Genomic DNA, 16,374 nt, shown 5'->3' on the forward strand with positions numbered 1-16,374 from the left:
CCGGTTATCAAAACCCCCTCAAAATCTCCTTAAAAATAAGCTTCAAATCCTAAAGCTAAACTATTTTCCTATTCTCCTTTTTTCATTTTATTTTTTGGTATCTTTTTGATTTGTGGGTTATTGTGGCTGCTAGAAGACTAGGATTTCTTTGGTTTGCAGATTTTGGCTCCCGACTCCCCTTTTTGCTATAGTGCCCCCTCCCCTTTATACTCGGTTCTTGGCCTCTTGAGGGGGCACGCTCTCACTACTCTACCAGACGCGAATTTTTAGCGTTTGGTAGGGTGAAGGTGGCTCCTGGCAGGGTGTGTTCGCACCCTGCCAGTCGTACCTCTTTTTTTTCCATTTTTTCTTTAGTTTTTTGTCATTTTCATTCATTTTTTGTTTATGATTTTTTTAATTAAATAAATTTTATTATAATTTTTATAGTGTCTACAACTGCCTCTCTTTGTGCATTTCAAAAATCTGAAATAGTGCAAAGACGTAGACACTGTATTTGACTAATTCTTTAATTCTCTTACCAAGGTTTTTTTTTTTTTTTGGTTTGTTTGGTTTTTTTTTGTTTTTGTTTTTTGTTTTTTTTAAATGAGACTCCTCAAAGCTGAGACAATGAAACTTTAAAAAAGAACTCCTCAAAATTGAGGCTACGAAACTTTAAAAAAAATGAAACTCCCCAAAGCTGAGGTAATATAACTTTAAAAATATAGCTCCTCAATGCTGAGGCAACATGACTTTAGAAATGAACTCTTTAGAGCTGAGGCAACGAGACTTTAAAAATAAACTCCTCAAAATTGAGGCAACAAGACTTTAAAAATGAACTCCTCAAAATTGAGGTAATGAAACTTTAAAAATAAAACTCCCCAAAGCTGAGTCAACGAGACTTTTAAAATCTTGAAACTAATTACCCGACGGTTTTAGAAGATACACTCGGAGGATTTAAGAGAATAATGTGCCCAGAGGTTTTCAGAATGTATCCGAAGAATTTAGGAAATGTGGCTCCTCGAAAACTGAGGCAACGTAACTTTAAAAATGAAACTAATTACCCGAAGGATTTAAGAGAATAATGTGCCAAGAGGTCTTCAGAATGTACCCGGAGGATTTAGGAAATGTGGCTTCTCGAAAATTGAGGCAACGTAACTTTAAAAATGAACTCCTCAAAACTGAGGCAACGAAAACTTTTTTCTTTTTTGAAATGGTGAAAAATAATCAATTCCTCATCTGAGGTTCTACGACTTTAAAGATGAATTTCCTTCTTTTTTAGTTGTTTTAAAACTTTGAACATGGCAATGTAAATATCCTAATCATCTTCATCAGCTTTTTTTTTTGGTGTTTTAGAGCCTTCTCTTTGATCATTGGGGGATAAACCGATCACGCTTCTAATCTCTCGTCTTCCCCAATTCATTGCTTACAACTGTTTTCTTCCTCTATCATATGCATGGTCCAATCATTCTACACATTTTTATTGTTCTCCATTCTGTTGCTATTTCCATTTCTTTTTTTCTTTTCTTAGTTTTTCCTCTTTCTTTTTTATATTACCAGACTCCATTTCATTCCCCGTCAATTATGATCATTTTTCAAAATACTGTAAACATTTCTTTACTTTATCATGCTCTTTATTAAATATCATTCCAATTTTATGACAAATGCAATGCAATGTACTCATATCTCTTTTTTGGGTAGAATGAAAATGATGACAATGTTGGGAGCAGAAAGGCTATTTTGCATTAGAAAAAAGGGAAGTTTCTACAATCAGGCATAATGACAAGGAACAGGGGGAAAACTAATTCATACAAAAGAGATATAGTTTTTTCTTAATTACTGTTCTGATAGATTTTGACAGTAACTTCGAAATTTTATCCCGAAATAGGCACAAGCGTCAGCTCCTTTGTCTTTTGTCTAAACGTCTCGGATCATGATTTTCACCCCTTCTGTGTTAAGCCCTTGTAGTATTTGGACCTTTTTCGTATTTAGATCGCCCTTTCGGGTTTTCGCCCTAAACACATCTCCCATACTCAAACTGCCTTTTCAGGTTTTCAACTTAAAAATTTTTCTTTCTTTTTTTTTTTACGCAAAATATTTCTTGACAGCATCGGCATTCACTGGGTTGGAAAACTCCCTTCCGTCCATCTCTGCCAAAATTATTGCTCCTCCTAAAAAAGCTTTCTTCACCACAAATGGTCATTCCCAATTCGACGTCCATGTCCCGCGAGGATCTTGCTGGTTTGGAAGAATTCTTTTCAATACTAACTCTCCCTCTTGGGACTGACGAGGATGTACCTTCTTACCATATGCCCTCATCATTCTCTTTTGATATAATTGCCCATGGCAAAGTGCCGTCAACCTTTTTTCTTCTATGAGATTCAATTACTCATAACGTGCGTTTACCCATTCGGCTTCTTCCAACTGTACTTCTTTAAGGACCCTTAGGGAAGGGATTTCTACTTCAATTAGCAAAACTGCTTCCATCCCATACACTAAAGAGAATCGCGTAGCTCCCGTGGAAGTTCAGACTGTTGTGCGATAAGCATGCAAAACAAAAGGTAACTTCTCATGCCAATCTTTGTATACATCTGTCATCTTTTCAATTATCCTTTTGATGTTCTTGTTGGCTGCTTCTACCGCTCCATTCATCTTTGGGCGATAAGGCACTGAATTGTGATGCTTGATCTTGAACTTGGCACAAACCTCTTTTCATCATTGAACCATTGAGATTACTAGCATTATTTGTGATGATCCTTTTCGGGAGACCATAGCGATATATTATTTCTTTTTGGATGAACTTACATACCACTTTCTAGGTCACATTAGCATAAGATGTTGCTTCTACCCACTTAGTGAAGTAGTCGATTGCCACCAGAATAAACTGATGCCCATTTGATGCCTTCGGGGTTATTAACCCAATCACATCCATGCCCAACATTGAGAATGGCCATGGTGATGTCAATACATTCAGTGAATTTGCAGGAGTAAGGATTCTGTCTGCGTATATCTGACACTTGTTACACTTTCGAGCGAAATCTATATAATCCGTTTCCAACGTGAGCCAGTAATACCCTACTCTCATGACCTGTTTTGCCAACATATGCCCACTTGCATGTGCCCCACAAATTCCCTCGTGAACTTCCTCAACTATTTTTTGAGCTTCGGCTAAATCCACATATCTCAAAAGCACTTGATTCCTACTCCTCTTGTATAAGATGTCCCCATCCAAGAAGAAATTCATTGTCAACTTTCTAATGGTTTTCTTATCATTTTCTGAGCTTTGCTCCGAATATTGCTGAAACTTGAGATAATGCACAATATCATGGTACCACGGTTTCTCGTCTACTTCTTCCTCTACATTGGAGCAGTGTGCGGGGTACTCTCAAAGATTAATCATGATGGATTGAATCTTGACATCGGTACCAACTTTGAACATTGCTGCCAACGTGGCTAATGCATCAGCCATTTGGTTCTCCTCTCGGGGCAAATGGGTGAAGCAAATCTTATCAAAATTTTCAATCAGTTTTGAAACATACTTATGATACCGGATTAACTTTGAGTCACGTGTCTCCCATTCTCCTCGCAACTGATAAATAACCAAAGCAGAACCCCCATACACTTCCAAAATGTGAATTTTCCTCTCGATTACTGCCTGAAGACCCATGACACAAGTTTCATATTCAGCCACATTATTGGTGCAATAGAAGTTGAGTTTAGCTATGACGGGATAATGATCTTCTTCTGGTGACACTAACACGGCCCCTATGCCATGCCCCAAGGCATTCGAAGCTCCATCTAAAAATATCTTCCAATTCTCTTTCTCCTTTGATTCTTCCTCACTTGTTAGACAAACCGACATTAGGTCCTCATCTGGGAACTCAAACTCCATGGGTTCATAATCCTCCTCCACCCTTTTCGCCAGAATATCAGCAATTGCACTTCCTTTGATAGCTTTTTGGGACACATATATGATATCATATTCGAACAACAACACTTGCCATCTTGCCACTCTGCTTGATAAGGATGGTTTCTCGAAGATGTATTTAATAGGATCCAACTTCGCAATGAGCCAAGTGGTATGATATAGCATGTACTACTTGAGTCGATGCGCCGTCCATGCTAAAGCACAACACATCTTTTCCAACGAGGAATTCTTGAACTCGTACTTAGTGAACTTTTTACTCAAGTAGTAAACTGCTCTTTCTTTCTTACAAGTTTCATCATGTTGTCCCAACACACATCCCATGGATCCCTCATTTATTGTCAGGTACAAAATGAGGGGTCTCCTGACCACAGGTGGTACCAACACTGGCGGACTCAACAGATATTCTTTAACCTTGTCAAAAGTAACTTGGCACTCTTCATTCCACGCCCCAGGATTGTGCTTGTGAAGGAGCTTGAAGATTGAGTCATATTTGAGTGTGAGTTGTGATATGAACCGGGCTATATAATTCAACCTTCCCAAGAATCCTCTAACTTCTTTCTATGTTTTGGGAGGAAGCAAATCACAGATTGCTTGAACCTTATCTGGGTCAAGTTCTATTCCTCTTTCACTAAAGACGAAACCAAGTAACTTTCCTGAAGTGACTCCAAAAGTGTACTTTACCAGATTTAATCTGAGCTGAAACTTTCGTAACCTCTTAAATAACCTTTCAAGATTGGTCGCATGGTCCTCTGTTTTGCGAGCTTTTATAATCATATCATCCACATACACCTCAACCTCTCTGTGCATCATATCATGGAAAAGAGTCACCATGGCTCGTTGATAAGTTGCCTCAGCATTCTTCAAACTAAATGGCATTACCTTATAACAAAAGGTCCCCCACATAGTTATGAAGGTAGTTTTTTCTCTATCCTCTGGTGCCATCTTAATTTGGTTATACCTTGAAAAACCATCCATAAAGGAAAACATGGAATGGCGAGCAGTATTGTCAATAAGGGTGTCGATGTGGGGCAAAGAAAAATTATCTTTTGGGCTAGCTCTATTCAAATCTCGATAGTCCACACATATTCTTACTTTTCCATCTTTTTTAGGCACTAGAACAATATTTGCAACCCATTCAGGGTACTTAACTACTTCCAAGAATCCCACGTCGAATTGTTTTTTCACCTCTTCCTTAATTTTCAACAGCATTTCAAGTTTCATTCTTCTCAACTTTTGCTTAATTGGTTTGCATTTAGGTTTCAAAGGAAGTTTATGGGCTACAATGTTTGTATTGAGTCCTAGCATATCTTGATAGGACCATGCAAACACATCTACATATTCATGAAGTAGCTTTATTAGTTTTTCTTTTTCAGTCGGCACCAACATCGTACCAATTCTAACTTCTTTCTTATTTTCTTCATTTCCCAAATTAATCGTTTCAAGTGTCTCTTGATGTGGGATAATTTGTCTCCCTTCCTGTTCTACTAGTCTTAATAAGTCCGGAGTTAAATTATAATCCGCCACATTTTCTATATCGTCAAGTTCACTAACACTTGTACCTTTTTCAAAATTAACCTCAAAACTACTGTCATTATCATCTTCGCATTCATTATTTGGAATCTTGAAAAGTAACGGGAATTGAAAGATTAGAGCTATTGTATAGATAAACAGTTAAAATCAAGGGATAAGATGATAAAAATGGAAATGGTGAATTATGAGAGAAGATATGAGAAATGCACTACGCATGTCAATTTATTAGAATGATAAATGATAAAAAGCCCGATACATAAAATTTCCAATGCTTTTGGGCATAAGCATGGATGTTTAGTTTGGATTACTTTGAAATTGAATCACAAGTGACTGGTAAACTCATGGTGGTCCAACTACTCAACTTCAGCTCAGATAGTCCGAGGTATGTAGAAGAGATCCCCTCCGCATTTCCTAGCTGCTCTTCGCCTTCCTCCGTTACACATATTGATAAATCAGAAAAGGCTTCCCCTAATGTTGACACTGATTCTTGGCTCCCAACGGTGAGTGATTCAGGAAAGATGCAGCCTCTGAACCGAAATATCTCGTAGAGATGATGATATATCATTCTATGGTTTTCCAACCTGTGCCCCTTAAAGCGAGCCAACCTTTCCCTTCTTTTTTCAGCTATTATTTATTCTCTTTCCTTCTTAGTCGGCTTATATCCCAGGCCAAACCTTTCTTCATTTTTGGTAACACGTATTAGCCTTTTAATGCCTTGCAGTTCTCTTCTCAGTCCTACCCCCGCTCGATATCCTTTCCCTATTATCTGACTGACAGCCATCTTGGTGGTTTTGAAAAGCCTCGGAATGGGTGGTGTGGTTCCTTCTCCAACATATGTGGTGTTAACAAACTCGAAGGATCGAAAGGAACATTCAAGCACTTCTTCCGCCGCTTCCACGTAAGGAGTATCTCCTGGCTTGCTTATGAGTAAGTCCTCTTCCTCGTTAACACATACAATCTTCCCATTCATGATGAACTTGACCTTTTGGTGAAGCGATGAAGGTATAGCCCCAGCCATGTGGATCCAAGGTCTTCCCAACAAATAATTGTATGAAGGAGCAATATCCATAACTTGAAATTCAGTGGTAAAGGTACACGAGCCTATTTCTATCGGTATCTCAATGTCCCCTACTACTTCTCTTTTTGTCCCATCAAATGCTCTCACAATCATCTGGCTCTTTCTCATGTAAGACATGTCGATGGGTAAGCGGGCCAAGGTCCTCATGGGCATCACATTTAATGACGATCCGTTATCAAGCAGCACTTTTGCAACGGTACAACCTTTACACTTGGTAGTGATATGTAAGGCTTTGTAGTTTCCCCTACTTCCAGAAGGGATTTCTTCATCGCTAAAGGATATTATGTTACCCAATGATGTAGTCCAAATTTTCAACTGAAATGTCATGATCCATAAATGCTTGGTTCAGAATCCTCATCAAAGAGTTCCTATGTGATTTCGAGCTGAGGAGCAAAGATAGTAGTGAAATATGAGCAGGCAACCTGTTCAATTGCTCGACCACATTGTACTCACTATGTTTAATGAACTTGAGGAACTCGACAGCTTTTTTTTTCGTCACCGACCCCTTTGACCTATCTGTCGATTCCTGATATTGCACTTTTTCTTCTCTCAGATTTTGCTCTTTTTCTTTTCCTTTCTCCTTCCTAAGATTCTCTAATGCCTCCGGTGTATAGCAACGTCCGTTGCGGGTAATCCCCCCAACACTAGTTATATTTGCAGCATTATCTTGAGATTCGATCATCCATTTCCCCGCATTTGAAACTTGTACATTGCAATTGTAGTTCCACGTGACAGCTTTGTCATCTTTGTAGGGGAAAGGTTTAGGGACTTTGATGGTCATTTTGGCATGGGTTCTGTGTTCCACAGATTCTCCTATTGGTTCATAGAAAATGGTTAAAGGTTTTATCTTCATTGGGTGAGTGGAATCTTTGGCCATCATGTTTACTACTGGCCTTGAGGCTTCCATGTAGAATTTAATCCTTGATTCATCCATGTAGAATTCAATCCTTGATTCGTCCATCATCCTTTGCACTTCCTTCCAGAAAGAACTACAATCTTGAATTAAATGCCCCACGCATCCTTTGTGATATAAGTAGTATGGTCCTTGGATATCTCCCGAATTATTCACGTCAAGACATTCTGACCAAACCTCGAGCATATCGGCCTTTACCAAGGCTTCAAACACTTTCTCCATGGGGGTTTCCATTTCCGAATGTTTCTTTTAACATACACCTCCCCTTCGATTGCATTTACCCCTGCCCCAACATGATTTGGCAACGGGTTGTTGTTAACATTCTGTTCCGGTTTCTTTTCAAAATTCAGGATTCCTGCCTTGATCAACCCTTGCAACTTATGTTTGAATGCTGTACAATTCTTGATCGAGTGACCTTCGACTCCATAATGATAATCACAATTGACGGAAGCGTCATACCATCTCAGGAATGGAGGTTTCAATGGCTCTATATATAAAGGTGCCACCAGATGGTTTGCAACTAACTGAGTGAAGAGTTCAGCATATTGGATTGGAATTTGGTCAAACTACACTTTCTCTTGCTTGTTTTGCTATCCTCTTGATTCACCGACAGTATGGTTGTTTGAAGGTGTTGTTTGTTATGTGGTTGAAGCTATAACGGGTGTGGAAGTAGGTGGGTGGATATTTATGGGGTAAGGTGTCCGTTGGATGGGAGCATATGGGTACAGGTTAGAAAAGGCATTTGGCATGGGTGGATATAGGTATGGGCTTTGTGAAGTGTTATTCACAACTGGATAATAGGGGTATGGTGGATATGGCTGGTAAGGCTTGTAGCTTCCTCCTTGAGGTTGTCCCGAAGTGATGGCTTGGGCTTCTTCTTAAAAGTTTTTCTTTTTTCGTGTGTGCCGTATCACCTCTTTCTATCTTCCCTTGTTTAATGGCAGTCTCTATCATCTCTCTTAAAATCACCATATCAGCGAAGTTCTTTGTGGCATTACCAACCAACCGTTCATAGTAAGGGTCTAGCAGGGTGTTAACGAACATCATGATGGTCTCTTTCTCAATCAATGGTGGCTGAACTTGAAAAGCCATATTCCTCCATCTTTGAGCATATTCTTTGAAGCTTTCAGTGGGTTTTTTCTCCATGTTTTGTAAAGAAAGGTAATCTGGAGCCATATCTGTAACATGCTTATACTGAGCTACAAACACCTGAGCAAGGTCCTTCCACGTGTGGATTCGATTGCGGTTCAGTTGGACGTACCATTTTGCTGCAGCACCAGTGAGGCTATCTTGGAAGCAATGTATCAAGAGCTTGTCATCATGGGCATATGCAGCCATCCTTCTGCAATACCTAGTGATGTGTGTGACCGGGCATTTGGTTCCATCATACTTTTCAAAGTCTGAAACTTTGAATTTTAGGGGTATAACCACATCTAGAACGAGACAGAGTTCGATTGCATCCATAGAGCAATACATTCCCATTCCTTATATCATGCGTAGTCTCTCCTCTAAAAGGTCAAATTTTTTGTGGGTATCGGGATTGTCTTTTGATTCAACGGATCCACACTTGAGCTTCTCTTGTTCTTTTTTATCGTCTAGATCAAGTACAGAGATGGGGTCTAAAGGACTTGTCCCTCTAATTAGCCTCTCTTGGGCATAAGTCGGTGGTGGCTCTGTAGGCATTGGCATCCCAAAGAACGGATATTGTCCTATCGATGGCATGGGGATAGACGCATTCCTTGTTGAGGGTGGTGTGAATCCTGGTGGATATACATGATCTGTATTGGCTTCTGTCTGTTAAACATCTTCTGGTGCACCAAAATTCCCCACCACTCTTTTCCCTTTATCTGTCGACATCAACTCCAAAATCTTTGACAACTGACCCATAATCTCTTCTTGCTTCTTCTCGATCTCGTCCATTCTCTCCGAGTGTTCGTCCCCCATGTACTTAGAGCGAGCTCTTGTGTTGTATCTGTGTAGGGTTCGTTTCTCTATAATTTTATTCTTTATGGGTCAAATAAATAAGTTAGAATTTTATGTTGGTGAATGCATTGTCATTTATTATTATTATTGTTTTATTTTTTTATTTTAATGAATCATGCAATTATGATATATGCAAATGGACATGTAAAATGCACATAACAAGCAAAATAAACTTAAATTAATATGGTAAAAATAAATAACAAAGTGTTAAAAATAATGAGAGAATAATAAGCAATATCATGGGTATTACTAACGTCGTTAGACATTATTTACTCCACAATATTTTATTATATCATGGGGAAATTTAAAATAGAAGGGGCGAAAGAGATTGCTTCATGTGTACCTATTTATGGGGTATATCCTCACGGGTCAGGCCCTACCTAGGGTTAAGTTGTTCTCGGTATTCTATATGCTGAGTTAGGATTACAAACAGAGCTAAGGTTCCCAAATCATTCCTCACTGTCGTCCACGCGGACTAGTAAGTCACCTCAGTCCTCACCCATTACAGGCTTCAAACGGACTAGGTTCGATTTGAGTGAAAGTCTTTACTAGCCTGTGCAGAGGTTATCACCTCACGAAAGCGTAGCTACTAAACTCCTTCCTAAAAAGGACATAACCCGGGTGGAGGGTTTGTGCATGAATGCAAAATGTGCTGTGTGTGTGAAGGAAAACATCGAGTTCGGAGTAACAATCTCACATCCCTTTATCCTAAATACCCCACAATTATTAAAAGCAATAAAGTAATAAATGCGAAATAAACGAATTCACCAAACAAAATATGCAAAACAAATCATTAACACTAAGGAAACATCGAATTATTTAAAGCCTTGGATAACCTTTTATTATTTAATGGTTCGACTCTCGGAAGTCCCCAGTGGAGTCACCAGCTGTCGTAACGTGTGGGTCCGGGGATCCGCACGTTACGACAACGAGTGAAAACTCTAAAAAATAGGAGTCGCCATCAATTTTTTTTACTAGATGCGATTAGCCACCTATTGACTCGATTCTAATCGACGAAACCTTAAATTAATTTTAAATCCGCCGAAGAAAACTTTAAACTGGTCTACGATTTTCTAGATCTAGGCTCAGGAGTATGGTTACACCCGACGAAGGATTAGCACCCCCGGGACGTTCGTTCCATGAACGGTACCATTCTTAGATTATCTTATTAGGCTTTAATTTTTAAGTTCACTATATTTTCTTAGTTATTATTCTCTTATTTTATCTCCTATTTAACCTAAAATGGAATGCAAATGTGAGGCAAGATGAAATGCATATCGTGAGATAAAAATGTTGGACGAATAACCTTGTATTGAGGATGTTCTCTCAGATTCGCCCATTATACTGGTGGGATCCGGGGTGTTCTCTCACCTAAAGAATTATCCGAGAAATTCATCTTCGCAAATTCGACGAATAAATGCCGTCATCGGGGTCATCGTACGTTTTATTTTTAAAATAATATTTTAGTGCATAATGAACCTAATACGGGAAAAAGCCTTTTATTAAATATGTTTTTCGAGCCCTCCCATCATACTGGTGGGACCCGGAGACACCTTTTCACCTAGAGAACATTTTGAGGAATACTCGCCTTTGTAAGATCCTCGAAAGATCCCATCATCGGGGCTTAAACACGAAAACAAAAATATTTATATGCAATGATATGCATGATGCAACATATATATATGTTATGCTAATGCAATTATCTTTTTTTTTGTCATTTTTTATTATTTAATTATTATTTTTATTTTATTTTACTTTTTATTATCATATTTTTTATTTTATTTCTAATTATTATTTTTTATACTTTACATTTTTTATTCGAGGTTACTCTTATATTTTCCTTTTATAATTAGATAAATTGTTTATGATTCCATTTAATGCTTAATTTTAAATTAGTTGTTGTCTTAGATTTTTATTATTATTTATTTATTTATTTATGTTTCTATTTATTTAATGTCATGTATATTGCATTTTCACAAATTAATTATTTACTATATATTCGAATTATTATTATTTTTTTTATCATCATTTTTTTTATCTATTGTTATTTATTTATTATTTTTATTGAGTAATTTTTGTATAGTCAAATTCTTTATTTATTAAAAAATTCGAGATCTTGAAATCGAGGTCCTCTTATCGTACTGGTGGAGTCTTAATTCGAATTTCGAACCTAGGGAATATGGGCCTGGGATTACGACTTCTTGCGTCTCGACCGATCATCCCATCATCGGTATTAAATTGAACAATTATTTTATTAATAGTTCTTCATCTTATCCTATTTTCATTCTATCTCCATTTGCACCCATCTCAATTTTATATAGAACTATCTTTTCACCCAATTTGATATTTTCATATTTTATTTTTATTACATTTTAATTCTAATTCTTCCTAATTTATTTTCATTCCTATTGTCTCTACATAAATTTACATAATTATGTATCTCATAAATATGTTCCACATTTCATCATTTCCCATACTTATATCTTTTCTAAACAATATTCAAAATCTAAATATATAATCCTCTCATCTGCATACATTATTAATCTAAATAAATCAATTCCTAATGTTAAATGTTTACTTTTCCTATATTTACTAAACTAAATCTATTAATTTTCAATAATTAAGTGTTTGTTTATTTCTCTATGTATATTATGCTTGGATCTGTTTTTTTTTATATATTTGAATAACTATTTTACTTGATTTATTATTTATTTGTTTATTACATAAACAAATATATATATATATATTCTTATATTTTTTTATCTACTCTCATTTTTTATCATTTTTTTTATATATCATTAAACATTCTATTTTTATCCTCATCCATCTTTATATTTTTCTTCTTTCTTTTTATTTATTATTATTATTTCTATTTTCTATTAATATCTAATCATTTTATAGGTATTTTATCTTTTTCTTTTACCTAATAACCTACTAAAACTAATTTACCTTCTTACCAAACATCGGGCCAAATACAACCACAAAGACCAAATAAAAAAAAAAAGATTTACCTTTTATGGGCTAAAGTGGCCCAAGATAATCGGATCGCTCCAACTGATCTGCTTCCCAAGGCCCTCAGATCTCTTCCAAAATGCACCATTTCGGTGCCTTGTTTAGCAGCCTTTGGTGCTCCCAAAACAAAGCCGTTTGGAGGGAATAAAAGTGAATTTTGGGTGAGTTACCAGACGGTGTCGTTTAAGCCTTTCGAGCCCTAGCTATAAAGCCCTATTTTACTTTTCTCTCTCTTCATTTTCCTTTTTGTTTCTCTCTAAAAAAAACTCCTTTTTGCCCTCTTTCTAACAGATCTCTTTCTCACAGGCCACCACTGACAATCGGACCTCCCGTCACAACCCTAAATCGGGCTCCTCTTTCCCTCTATCCTACCGTCGCCCTGGTTGGCTCTCCCTTCACCGCCTAAATCGAGCTCCTCTCACTCTTTATTCCTCTCTTCCTTTCACCGATCGATCAGCTCTCTCCTTTTTCTGGGCTATCACTGGCAGCGTTAAACCCTCTGGCTGCCCATTTATCACTTTGTCGGCAGCAATTTCCTTTCACCCAAGCTTGGGAAAGCAAAACCCAAGCTTTAACACCTCCACCGGTGGCACTAAAACCCCAAAATCTATCTTCTAACCAGCAACAACACTATCCCAAGACTTTCCTCCCTGACCGGTTATCAAAATCCCCTCAAAATCTCCCTAAAAATGAGCTTCAAATCCTAAAGCTAAACTATTTTCCTATTCTCCTTTTTTCATTTTATTTTTGGTATCTTTTTGATTTGTGGGTTATTGTGGCTACTAGAAAACTAGGATTTCTTTGGTTTGCAGATTTTGGCTCTCGGCTCCCCTTTTTGCTACAGTGCCCCCCTCCCCTTTATACTAGGTTCTTGGCCTTTGGAGGGGGCACGCTCCCACTACTCTGCTAGAGGGGAATTTTTCGCGTCTGGCAGGGTGAGGGTGGCGCCTGGCAGGGTGCGTCCGCACCCTGCCAGTCGTACCTCTTTTTTTCCATTTTTTTGTCATTTTCATTCATTTTTTGTTTATGATTTTTTTAATTAATAAAATTTTATTATAATTTTTATAGTGTCTACACAAAGTTTGATAGACCAAGCTTGTGGATTGACCTCAATGAGCATCCCGAAAACGTATGCTTCACTGCATGAACTCCCCCATCTCTTGGAAAGGCAAAATGTCAAGATCCTCATANCTGACCTGCCATGCATAAGAAGTAAATTATTCTGACACGCCATGCATAACAAGTTAAACGTTGTGACACGCCATGCATAACAATTAAATTTATAAGTCTTAGAGATTTATGGCGTGACATGGCACGATCCAATTGTTCTGACATGCTGAGTGGAAGCAGATTTATGGGCTAACACACTAAGTGGAAGCAGATTTATCAGTTGACACGCTAAGTGATAGTGGATTTACGACATCACATGCTGACTTCTTGCAGATTTATGGGGTCACACGCTGAGTGCAAGTAGATGTATGTGGGGACAAGCTGAGTGGTATCATATTTATGGCGTCTCACACTGACTTCTTGCGACTGTGTATCAAATTAAATGTATTGTATATAGAAAAGGAAATAAATTCTTGGTATCAAATTAATTGTGTATAGGCAAAAAATTAATTGTGTATAAAATAATTATATAAAGTATATTGTGTATACAGAAAGAATTAATTCTGTTTACAATGGATTGTATAAAATAAATTTTGTATACAAAAAATTTGTGTATACAAAAATTTTGTATACAAAAAAATTGTACAGACAATGGCCGATATGTTCAGGGTTCACTCTCACAACTATTGGAAAAAATTTCTAGAGCATATTGCCGACGCATTTTTGCAATCATATTCTGCTTAATTTTGATCTTTTTTTATTGCACAATATGGTCCATGTACCCTATCATGAACATACCGCAGCTGACACTATCATTATGCCGATGCACTTTGGCTTTTGGCAAATGAATATCCAATGACATCGACGTCAAATCCCGTCTCTTCCGACGTATGTTGTTGAAATAACCGACTTGGTGGCAGATGAATGGCATCATTGTCGTCAAGGGTGTCATTTGACCTGCACGAACTCCGTTATCCTTAGCATTCAAAGTTCTTGCTGAGTCCACCACTTTGATCGTCTACCTCACCAAGTCGATCTTCACAACCACCCAATGCCCACCAACGTTGCAAGGCACGAGGATGAAATTCACATCTTCCCATTTTTTGGCGTATGTTGGCATTTCACCCTCTACATACCCCGCAACTCATCTGGAATTTGCATTGTGGCCTAGGCATTTTCTGTTGGAAATTCAGTGTGTAGCATACGTATGGTGTCCTGTGAAACATGTAAACATTAGCTTACACTTCATGCAATAAAAAACTTAGTATTTATAGAATTGAATAATTTTTAAATAAACTTACGAAGAATATCATGTCAACCATGCATGCACGGGTAGTGTACAACTTCGACTTCGGCCCTGTCATTCGCTTGCAGAGTAGGTTGAGGCATGCGTCAATATGTTCACTTGTCATTTTCTCATTGGGATCCTCTAAGGTTATGAAAAAGTCAGCCCCTTGATCCCTTAAGATGCCGACGTTATGCCTGCATATGTAACATAATGAATTTCATAAGTCTTGGTGGATTAATGTTTCATTAAAAAACAATATTTGCAATGTTATTTACGAGCTTACCTCGCAGACTCGTCTTTCTTGAAAGCTTCATAGTCTTCTACGATTTTATCCATCACATCTCGACGGGTCACTAAAGGGTCGACGAATGGGCTTGCCATGTATTTGTTAGCCATTTTCAACCGTGCCAGCTCAGTTGGGTCTGAAACTTCTGATGCACCATGATGGACAACAGATGACTCTAGTGACGACGACCGTATCTCAACTGCATCATGAGTGCTCTCATGATAATCAACGATAACTCCTGCTGCTGCATTGACGAATATATTGACCGGAGGAAGATGCTCTCCTTCAGCCATGATTGAGTCAAGCTCCTCGTCCCCTCCAGCAGATGCATCGATAATGGACTCGGGCAAAGGAACATGCTCTCATTCAGCATCATCTGATGGAAGGGTGACATCCACTACCACAGCTTCATTAACGATGTCATCGACATGAGTTACGTGCTCTTCGTCAGCACCAAAAATGTCGTCGTCAATGTCAACACCACGATCATGATGCTGTCCATTATCAGCACATCGTGCTTCAGAGCAGCACTGTGAGATGGACCGCTCTACAAAATTGGAAAAATTGTTAGTTAGCTCATAAAATACCACAAACCATAAACAGTAAAATGTTATAACATGTCGTGCATATCAAGTAAAATGTTGTCACACGCCATGCAAAACAAGTAAAATGTTGTGACACGCCATGCATAACAAGATAAACTTTGTGACACGCCATGCATAACAAGTAAAATGTTGTGACACGCCTGCATAACAAGTTAAACATTGTGACACGCCATCCATAACAAGCAAATTGTCGTGACACTCTAAGGATAACAAGCAAAATGTTGTGACACGGCATGCATATCAAATCAAACGTTGTGACATGCCATGAATAACAAGTAAAATGTTGTGACACACCATGCATATCAAGGCAAATGTTGTCACACGTTGAGGCTGACACAGCAATAACTAACTATAATACAAATGTCCTAACCCTCTAATGACCAAAAACCAGTTAAACCACTACCACTTAACCCCAAAAACCATCAAACTAGCAAGAAAACACAATCTAAACAGTTGCTAAACGTAAACCATCAAAATACAAGCGAAGATAGAATAACATACTTGTGATTTAAGGCCATTAAGAATTCGACCAACGATACGGTCCTCAAGCGTCTGCATTGCTAGACTCAATGACTGAATTGAAGCCTTTAGCTCTAACATCTCTTTTTCATGCTTGCGCATGATCCATTGGAGCTGACAGGTAGTGACTGCTCCGTCATTGACTG

At 37.9% G+C, this 16,374-nt stretch overlaps 2 protein-coding genes across 2 annotated transcripts; both read right to left on the bottom strand.

Moving 5' to 3' along the window:
• LOC108661608 lies at positions 2,792-4,069 on the bottom strand. Its single transcript, XM_018119067.1, has 2 exons — positions 3,403-4,069; positions 2,792-3,333 (listed from the first exon to the last, which is right to left on the bottom strand). Exons 1-2 carry the CDS (start codon positions 4,067-4,069, stop codon positions 2,792-2,794), a joined length of 1,209 nt encoding a protein of 402 aa, XP_017974556.1.
• On the bottom strand, positions 14,190-16,374 carry LOC18602188. Its single transcript, XM_018119314.1, has 4 exons — positions 16,211-16,374; positions 15,102-15,651; positions 14,832-15,012; positions 14,190-14,745 (listed from the first exon to the last, which is right to left on the bottom strand). The coding sequence occupies exons 2-4, from the start codon at positions 15,395-15,397 to the stop codon at positions 14,698-14,700; spliced, it is 525 nt and encodes a 174-aa protein (XP_017974803.1). The 5' UTR covers positions 15,398-15,651; positions 16,211-16,374; the 3' UTR covers positions 14,190-14,697.

This window comes from Theobroma cacao, chromosome 4 (assembly GCF_000208745.1).
Source record: "Theobroma cacao cultivar B97-61/B2 chromosome 4, Criollo_cocoa_genome_V2, whole genome shotgun sequence".
Lineage (NCBI taxonomy): Eukaryota > Viridiplantae > Streptophyta > Magnoliopsida > Malvales > Malvaceae > Theobroma > Theobroma cacao.

What these genes read in the sequence shown, in the direction of transcription:
- LOC108661608 (XM_018119067.1), bottom strand. Translation starts at nt 4,069, where the DNA reads ATGCTATATCATACCACTTGGCTCATTGCGAAGTTGGATCCTATTAAA. An exon ending in GGCAGCAATGTTCAAAGTTG is followed by an intron (nt 3,334 to 3,402) that starts GTACCGATGTCA and finishes GCTCCAATGTAG; the next exon opens with AGGAAGAAGTAGACGAGAAA.
- LOC18602188 (XM_018119314.1), bottom strand. Translation starts at nt 15,397, where the DNA reads ATGGCTGAAGGAGAGCATCTTCCTCCGGTCAATATATTCGTCAATGCA. An exon ending in AAGAAAGACGAGTCTGCGAG is followed by an intron (nt 15,013 to 15,101) that starts GTAAGCTCGTAA and finishes TTACATATGCAG; the next exon opens with GCATAACGTCGGCATCTTAA. An exon ending in TGGTTGACATGATATTCTTC is followed by an intron (nt 14,746 to 14,831) that starts GTAAGTTTATTT and finishes CATGTTTCACAG; the next exon opens with GACACCATACGTATGCTACA.